The following is a 9231-nucleotide window of genomic DNA, read 5'->3' as shown; positions in this document are numbered from 1 at the left end:
ATAGAAATACCCTCCTTTTTTTTTTTAACCCCGAGAGCTGATGAAATACGCTAAAAGGAAATCATTTAAAAATATTTTACAGGCATTTCAGAGTTTGTGTAAACTGAAGCTGTTCCGAGTCAAATTTGACTTGTGGTCACAATTTTTTTTTTTTAAAGGTATAAATGCAAATTCACTTTGCTTTAAATGGGATTAAGTATGACACATCTATTTCTCAATGTCAGGGCATTCTTGACCTGAAACATACGATGTGTGCATGAAAACGGAAGAGTTGTAAACACTAAGTGAAGTATTATTTTGCAAATTTAACTTTTCTCTCTCTCTCTCTTTTTAACCAGGTGTATAGACGAGTGGTTCGAAGTGAATCGCTCATGTCCGGAACACCCCTCCAACTAGCAAGGAGTTCACTGAATCAATCTACCGTACCCAACCTTAACACTGTATGTTCCGGTGTTGTAATTATGTTTAAGTGCTCATCAGGGATTGTAAAACATGATTTTGTAGCGGATTATTCATGCAGCCTCGCAGGAGGGACGTCGATGGATATTGGATGGATATTATGTTATTTTATTTTTGTTCGGGGAGTCATGGAATGTGCGGGGGGTGGGGACTACTGATGGGAGTCCATTTGCGTCTCCAAAGTGAATGTTCATCGGGCCATGTGCTAGCTCGAGCCTTTCCCAAGTAGTAACTGGGATCCGGTGGAAGGAACTGTGTTGCGATGGGAAAGTCATGTGACATTTCAATAGAGATTTTTCTTGTTGTTGTCGTTGCCTGTTCTGCACTGGCTGAACAATGTGAAGAAAAAAGAAAGAAAGAAAGAAACAGCCATACGGAATACAAGATGCCTACATCAGCTTTAAGGGATGATTAGCGTTGATGGCAGTAGTTTGGTTTTTTTCCTCCCAATATTCAAACAAACGTGTCATAGGCCAAATAGTCTTAACATGAAATAGCTCATGCTCGGCTATTCTGAACCACATCCATGCAATTATGTAGCATGTAGAAAGTGGAATTGACGATAGGCTCGGACATATCTTAAATGGTGATTTGTACACTCTTTGAAAAGGAGTGTCATAATATGCTGCTATGTCATAGACTGGAAAGTTTCCTATAACCATTGGATCTTTGTTCAGTGTCATTTCTATTTGTACTGTAATGAATTGCACAAGAGAATAAATGTTTTGTTATTGTGTCTCTTTACGGCATACGACGTGGCCTTGAAGCTAAACAATCCGTGTATATGTACTGTCAAATGAAAGTTTAGTTAAAAAAAGAAAATCACACTAATGGGGCTCATATTCCTTCTCTCAGTGTATTCCTTCTCTCATTATGACAATTGCCATTGTCATAAATTTTGTGTCTGTTACTTCTCTATGCCTGACCAAAACAAAGGGGGAATGGTAAAGTTATTTTTGACGTAGGATAATACTATCACAGATGCCATTCACGTACATGTACTCATTAACTGCAAATCCACCAAATTTGATAAGACTTTGAGCAGGAGGTAAATCCACCGAAGGTTTGAGTAAGCACTGCCAGACGGACAATAATTTTGTTTTAAATATCACTTCTAAACATTGGGTGCACTTAAATACATGTTTACTGCTGTTTTGTGACCACTTGCACTGGACTTTGAGCAACAGTTAAAAAATAAACCATTGTCCCCTTTTTAGATTGGGCTATTATGTGATCAACTTTTCTCTATACGTACACTGTTTGATTATCCTAGATTTATGTTCACGTAACTCTTTCTAACCAATATTCATTTCAAAAATGTGAAAAATAAGCACTTCTAATAGCTTATAGTTTTTTTTATTATCAGAGTTTTTTTAATATTGTATTTTATCCGATTTGAAAAATTGTGTATCAAAATACGCCTTTTTGCTATTTAGAATAAAAAACAGCATTTTCTAATTTACTGTGCACAAAGCGTTGAATCAAAACACACGTCACCGCGATGTGCTTCCGTCGCCTGCTGATTACGTCAGAAAACATAATCAACGTTCTCTGCAAAAAGCGTCAGTCTGGAATTGCGGGAAATACGATTAATTTTGCACCTTTAAACCATTCATTCAGTTGTATAGCACGTTTTTTTACGACTACAACAACGGTAAGTATGTAATTTGTAAAGTATTTTAACAGTTGTTTGATTCGGTGTCTTAAACCGACATTCGTAATGCTAACCCAATACTGTAACTCATTAGCCATCGGGCTAACTGTTCTACATAATCTGCTTTCCGTATAAGTATTACTAATTTCAGAACGATGATATGAAATGACAAAGAATATGTTGCGCCCATCTGATATTGTTGTCGATTTCATAGAGCGGGGAGTGGACAGCGGCGTTTCAAAATGTCGTATATGCTACCGCATCTCCACAATGGCTGGCAGGTCGACCAAGCCATCCTGTCCGAGGAGGACCGAGTGCTCGTCATCCGCTTCGGACACGACTGGGACCCGACGTGTATGAAAATGGACGAGGTTCTGTACAGCATCGCCGAAAAGGTTCGTGGAGTGTTACTGGCATCGGTTCGAGCGGTATAGTCAAAAACAAGTTCAATAGCACTCACAAGCGCAATTGTAAACATACTGTGGAACGTCTCTAAAAAAAGGACTTATTTCAGTCACGGCAGAAATATAGTGTGTCGTTGATTTGCAAGGACACCTGTGAATTATTTACAAAAAAAAATTAATCGAATGCGTGATTTGTCTCCTGTAACAAATAATCAATTTTGCTGCGCCAACAGGTGAAAAACTTTGCCGTCATCTACCTGGTGGACATAACAGAAGTGCCTGACTTCAACAAGATGTACGAGTTGTACGACCCCTGCACCGTCATGTTCTTTTTTAGGTAAATTGCTCAGAGTCTTTCATGTTTTTGTTTAACTTTAGTCTGTCTCACAGTCAAATATCCTCACTCTTCTCAAGGAACAAGCATATCATGATTGATTTGGGCACTGGCAACAACAACAAGATCAACTGGACGATGGAGGACAAACAGGAGATGATAGACATTGTGGAGACGGTGTATCGAGGAGCAAGAAAAGGACGAGGCCTGGTGGTGTCACCCAAGGATTACTCCACAAAATACAGATATTGATATTTTTTTTGCAGATTTTTTTCTGTCGTACTTTGTAACGCATTTGGTTATCTTTTTTAACATCTGATATATTTTGTTTCGTTTCATAAAGTTTTTCCATTTATTTAAACCCAAACAAACAATTTGTTTCTTGGTGCTCAACAATAAAAAAGGCCTCATTTGTCATAAAGTCCGATATAAATGGGAACGTGTTGTTTTAAGCGCGGTCTTCATAATTATGTGTGGGGTTGCATAAGAATCCACGTTTTTAAACTCAAAACATAAAGCGGCTCACATTTGTCACTTGCATTCCCTCTCCTAATCCATGCTGTCATGAAATCTAACAAAGCAAAATCCCAAAACATTTTGCTAACGAAATGAAATAAAGAAAACGCTGAAAAAAACCAAACACTAACTGAAACTACATCGTGCCTGAATTAAACGAAATTATGAAGCATTTGCAGAAAAAAAACTGCTTTCAAAACTCAGTGCATTGTCACAAATATTCCACTAGATGACGCCAAAGTAGTACCAAAAATGTTAACTGCTTGTGAAACAAGGCATTTAGTGCAGAGTAATTTTGCGTATTTTGATAACCAGAATTACACGATCTATATCATAAAACAAACTGATGTTTTGGGGTTTTAGTCAGTTAAAAAAAAACTTACACTGACAATTGGAAATGTGTTTTAGAGAGCCTTCAGTCTTTGTGTGGATATCAGACTCGAAACCCTAAAACCGGGGGTAATCCGTGATCTGTTTTCAACTGATAGGGAATCGCCACAGAGAGGGGTGCCGTCAAACTGCGAAGAGGCGCGCTCTAGGGGGAGACATGTTGGCATGCTTCTATAGTTGTTTACTAAAGCCAACATGGAGGGAGGAGAGTGGAGTTGACAAAAAACATCACCACCCCCTTCCCCACCAAAGCATCCTTCTATCAGCAGTGACACCTAATAATGCCTTTTATTTCCTCATGACATGTCTATGTTTACTTGTGCACGTAGACCAGAAGGACTTCTTTCCTGAAAGATCATTTTAAAGAATTGCCATGAAAATGGCGGTGCGTAGTAATATTGTATTACCAAATTTTTCCTGCTAATGTTGTCTGCCAAAAGAGGCAACTTCCATTTATCCTGCTTCAATATAGCTAACCAATCACCGCACCGCCATATCTCTTGGGTTGTTTGATCGAATCTTCACTTAAGAGGCACACACCAGGGAACGATCTCAAGCCCCATATATTGGTATGTTTATTTTCGCTCATCCCTTCAAAACAAAAAAGCGGATTGGGAGACACATCGGAGAGATGATGAGTTCAAATCTAAGATTGTGAGGTGGGGAGGGGTGGGGGGCTTCTCAGTGGCTTTTTGTTGCCTCTGGGTCGAAGGAGATTAAAAAGATGATGTTTTGAGGAGATAAATTGCTTAAGCAAACGTCATTCTTTCCATTCTCAGTGACACACTTAGCAGTTGGCTTAATATGCCACCCGTCTGCTGTTCACTCGGGGTACTGTGACTAACCGGATTTGCGTTTCTGTCTTTCTCAACCGGGAGCCATTCTCCCACTCAGCATCACCAAGTGGGAAGTATCAAAGTATAAATACGTTTTTACTCTACTTATGTAGATTTTTCGGGTGTCTGTACTTGAGTGTTTATTTTTCCGACAACTACTTCAGCCCGTTTCACAGTCGACATTTTTTAACTTTTATGCAACCCTACCAGACTTTTCAGGCCAAATCTGACCTGTTTTTACATTTGACAGCAATGAAAATATCCCACATCATTCTTTCACTCCAAAGAGGAGAGGCAGAAGCAAAACAGGCCAAAATGTATGGAAATGAGTCGAATCAGTACTTTTACCACTTTTTTTTTTTTAACAAGTATCCGTAGAACCAGGTGTGAGTACTTTTCCCCCTCTGGTTTATTTATCTCAAAGTGAAGTAGTAGTGTGCGGGGAGAGGTGTCACTATGATTTAAACACACACATGCTGAGCAAACACCACACACCAGGCTTTCCTCGCGCGCAACCCCCATTTTCACCGGAGCCCAATTAGCACCTGCTTGCACCTCGCAGGCAGGCCGGCCGAGCCTCCTGCTGCACGGGAGGTGCAATACTGAGAATTGCTGCAGCTGAACTAACACAGTCACCGTTCTCTGACAGACACACACACACAAACGCACACACGCTCGAATTGGGGCCGAACTCCATTTTGTTCCATTTCAAGCGCTGGCGCATGAAATCAGAATCACAGTCGAGCATTTGCAAAAATAGTTTGGTCTGTCAAGGCTAAATCCATGCAGCACGTGCAACGTCTAAACGGCAGATTTTAAAAATGATGCGCCAAAGATACAAAAGCAGTCTTAATATTGTAGAAAAATTATTAAAAGCAGACATGTTGGGTAACGGTGACTGGTGTCTTCCGCCTTTGGCTGTTTTTGCACACTGTCCGCCATCTTTTACCATAACGTAGGGCACTGATGTATTAGTTCCGTGACAAAAGACAAATTTACAAATCAAATCAATTTGTATCCCATGAAAAGGAAGTGCAAAGCCATTAATCCATTGCAGCCCTCCAAAAAAATACTCTCACTTTGTGTAAATTAAATATAAAATAGCAATGCTTTGCAAAATATAAATGGATTTTTCATCATCATAAAATGGCCGGGGTAACAAAGTGCTTACATTTTTGGGCTGCTGATGTGTCCCTTCAGTCTTAGTGTCGATGCCCTGCTCCTTGCAAGTGATTTCATTTTGTAACGATGCTTTTGACCGTTTAGTAGGTTCCATTAACACCTACAAATGTAGCGGCAACCTACGTTTGGAATCACTTCGAGCGGCGGCGCATCTGAAGCTCGCTTGCAAACAAAAACGAGCAACACAACGAGGCCCACGAGTAGCCATGCGTCACACACTCGTCACCTCCCGGATACGAATAGTAACTCCAGCTCCATCACACCACTATATCCCGAGCCATCTTTATCCCTCCTCCTCTACCTCGAAACGCATCCCTGTCCTCTCGTCACAGGCACTGCCCCTCACCTGCCTACCCACGCTGGTATGACCCCCCCAACCCAGACTCCCACCACCACTAACTGCATTTTGCCCTTACAAGGCAAGAGCACAGGCAGAGCGTACTAAGTGCGTGAGCTCCGCGGGGGTGCGGGGAGACCATGGAGACGGTGACGACCCGCCGAGATAGGAGTGGGATGGACGGATGGAGAGAGGATGCAAGCGGATGGGGTGGGGTGAGGGGGACAGGTAGTTCTATCAATGACTCCAAAGCGGAAGACAGAAATAGGCATAGAGTGGAGGGGAAGGTGATGTGGGGGGGAGGGGGGTGCAGGTTAATGTGATGCTCTCTGTGACAAAGCTACATTTACCTTCCGAGTCAGTCACTAAAAATAAACGGTTGCTAAGCGGGAATTTTGTTGAATGGTGTGCCGAGTCTGCGACTCCGCAGCTGCCAGTGTGGGTCATAATTGTTGTTGTTTTTTTTTTTTGTAATTCTCACCCATTCTATATTATTTGGTCTCTGGTGAATATATTCTATAATTAGTTTCTTTCACAAAAATATCCACTGGATCAGGGATTTTTTTCTATTATTTCTGAATTATGTCATCAATAGAATTGATGCGCACATGAAATTAAAGTTAATATAGAAAGAATTTAGCCTCATTTCCCCGCACATATGAAAGGTGCCCATGTCAAATGACTCTGGCGTGTTTATGCAGAACTTTATGCAAACAGGGACCTTGAATTAGCAAATTGCAGAGCATTATTATTGCATCATTATGCATGCGCTGCGCTGTGACTATATACAGTATCTCTGGAGGCAAACCTCCCCACTAATTTCATGCAAATGTAACTCCCTTCTGCTGTATCCTCAGTCACTTACTTTGGTTTCCTTACAGTGCAACGCACCTGCTAAAATAAAATACTTCATTACTCTACTTGAGTAGATTTTTTCAGGTATTTGTACTTGCATTGTCTGGCGCCAGGCTAAAAAAAGCACCATCTTACTTTTACTTCAGTTCACAAATAAAATGAATACTTCTATTTGTTTGTTTGTTTGATTCTACTTCCATAAAGTTTATGACTTTTGACACACATAGTCACATGACCATCATGTGTACAAATTGGATTTCACGGCATGGTGCAACCTGAACGGATGGATTTGTTCACCACAGTTGGTCAAATGGGTTTGGCTTAAAGGCCCGGGTCAGTGGTTTTTCACACATACACAAGAAAAAAAAAAACTTTAAACTGACCCCCCCACCACCACCACACACACACACACACACCTCTCTGTGTCTGCCATATAAATGCGCTTTAAAGACAACATCTGGTCCAGGGCGTGTGGAGTCACAAGTGCATCCAAAGCCTTGTGGAGTCTCGAGTTGAGAGTTAGAATCGGGCCATCCATTCCTGCCTTAGCCTGATCATGGTCAACCAAAGATCCTAAGAGTGTGCAGTCCAGGGGTGTCAAACTCATTTTTGTTGCGAGCCACATTTAGTGACCGTTTCCCTTGGAGGGCTGTTATGACTGCGAAACCATATAAAGAAGTCAACTACTGTAATGAGGGGTTTTGGTCGCAAGAAAATGCTTACAATATCACGCTTATTGAATACATATGAGAAGCTGAAATTTTAGCACAGATTTTAGCAATCATTGTAGAAGTTGCCGTTTGATTTGCTTTCACGCGCTACATAAGATGATGTGGTGGGCCAGATCTGGCCCCCAGGCCTTGAGTTTGACACCTGTGGTGTACACTATAACTGTCAGACCAAGGTTGGCTTTAATCTTGGTTGTTTTTGTTTTTTTTTTGAGGGGAAAAGGGGTTTCACTTCTAATTTGAGCTGGAAAAGTTGGGGAAATACTGATCTGAATTATTGTATAAATGGAATTATGCATGAAATTGATGATCATACTTGTGACAAATGGAGCACAATGTCAGGATTTAGTACACGTCCTCAGGCACTAAATTCATTATGTAACTATTAATTCTTGGTATGCGTGACGATCAAACGTTGCACATTAGCAAGACCCCGCCCCCACCCCATGTAAACATAATGTTGGAAAAAGTCCTTCGAGTTATAAGCAGGGGCTTTTTTTTTTTTTTGGCAATGTGAAAGCAGTAGTCAAAAGAGGAAGATTTACTCTTACTTTCACTTTAAATTGTCACGCATTATGCTGCCTCAACATGCTTCACCAAGCTCACCAATTTTTGCAAGTGCATAACTCCTGTCCGAAAATGCGCAGATGCGAGGAGTCACTAATGTGACCTCCCCCACCCCCAAAACTCAATCAGTACCGACCACAGGGGGGGGGGGAAAATGGACCTGACAGCAGTTTCAACAAGCGACACAAAAAACCGGACGTCTATCACCACAGGATGCATGAAAAAAATTTGAGGGCTTCTCTCTGAAATCGAACAGGAAGTCGGCCATTTTGGTTTTAAGCAGCCATTTTGGGGGAATTGCGGCAAACTTGCCGGCACATTTTTGACGAAATCGACTCTCATTAAATAGGATCTTAAAGGTAATGTAAAAGACAAACAAACAAAAAAAATCAATAAATCGCCATGTCTAGAAATCAGTGATTTCAACTCTAGAAATTGGGTAGGTGGACTTACTGAGTTTTCCAAAAGCCCCTTTCAGTATGTTCTCATAAAAACACTTAACAGTACTGCTGTAAACAATGAAAGACTTGATGCTGCAGTGCTTCATAAATGTTACATTGCTGGAATTTATAGTTGGCCAACAACAGAAAACTCGTCAGCAAGAGCCCAGTGATGCGACTATCCCCGGGTGATAGCTCGCAGTCACCCACACGGTGCGCAAAAATACATCCCTGACTCATCGTGATTCACTTTCACACACACACACACAAAGTAAAAACAATTGGGGGGGGGGGGAGCAGGCATTCGCAAACCTTTTGGGTCTAAGGAGAATTTATTTTTATTTTTGGTTATTGACTTAAAAGACAGGTGTCAAATCTCAGGACCGGGGCCCAGATTCAGCTCAGCTCACTTCGTGGTACACTGAAGCAAATATAGAGTGTTTCATTTATATTTTCCAACCAATAATCCAAGCACCCCCTCACCACCCCCACACACACAAACTAAATCCTTTCTTAACATAAACTGTTG

At 41.1% G+C, this 9231-nt stretch overlaps 2 protein-coding genes across 2 annotated transcripts in view; both read left to right on the top strand.

Moving 5' to 3' along the window:
* LOC147190668 (E3 ubiquitin-protein ligase ZNRF2-like) overlaps positions 1–1208 on the top strand; it is a 6077-nt gene extending 4869 nt beyond the window's left edge. Inside the window, exon 4 of the mRNA XM_086136953.1 lies at positions 339–1208. Coding sequence (XP_085993079.1) covers positions 339–396 — 58 coding nt within the window. The 3' untranslated portion in view covers positions 397–1208. The remainder of the gene's footprint in view (positions 1–338) is intronic.
* Positions 1209–1955: 747 nt separating this feature from the next.
* On the top strand, positions 1956–3385 carry txnl4a (thioredoxin-like 4A). The gene is made up of 4 exons (XM_086136954.1): positions 1956–2113; positions 2328–2508; positions 2751–2854; positions 2932–3385. Exons 2-4 carry the CDS (start codon positions 2356–2358, stop codon positions 3101–3103), a joined length of 429 nt encoding a protein of 142 aa, XP_085993080.1. The 5' UTR covers positions 1956–2113; positions 2328–2355; the 3' UTR covers positions 3104–3385.
* Positions 3386–9231: the final 5846 nt, after the last annotated feature.

The sequence above is a fragment of the Hippocampus guttulatus genome, chromosome 18 (assembly GCF_054856545.1).
Source record: "Hippocampus guttulatus isolate MCC_2025c chromosome 18, RoL_Hgut_1.0, whole genome shotgun sequence".
NCBI classification, from domain to species: domain Eukaryota; kingdom Metazoa; phylum Chordata; class Actinopteri; order Syngnathiformes; family Syngnathidae; genus Hippocampus; species Hippocampus guttulatus.
The sequence above is the reverse complement of the archived record's forward strand: the minus strand, read 5'-3'. Positions and strand labels throughout refer to the sequence as shown.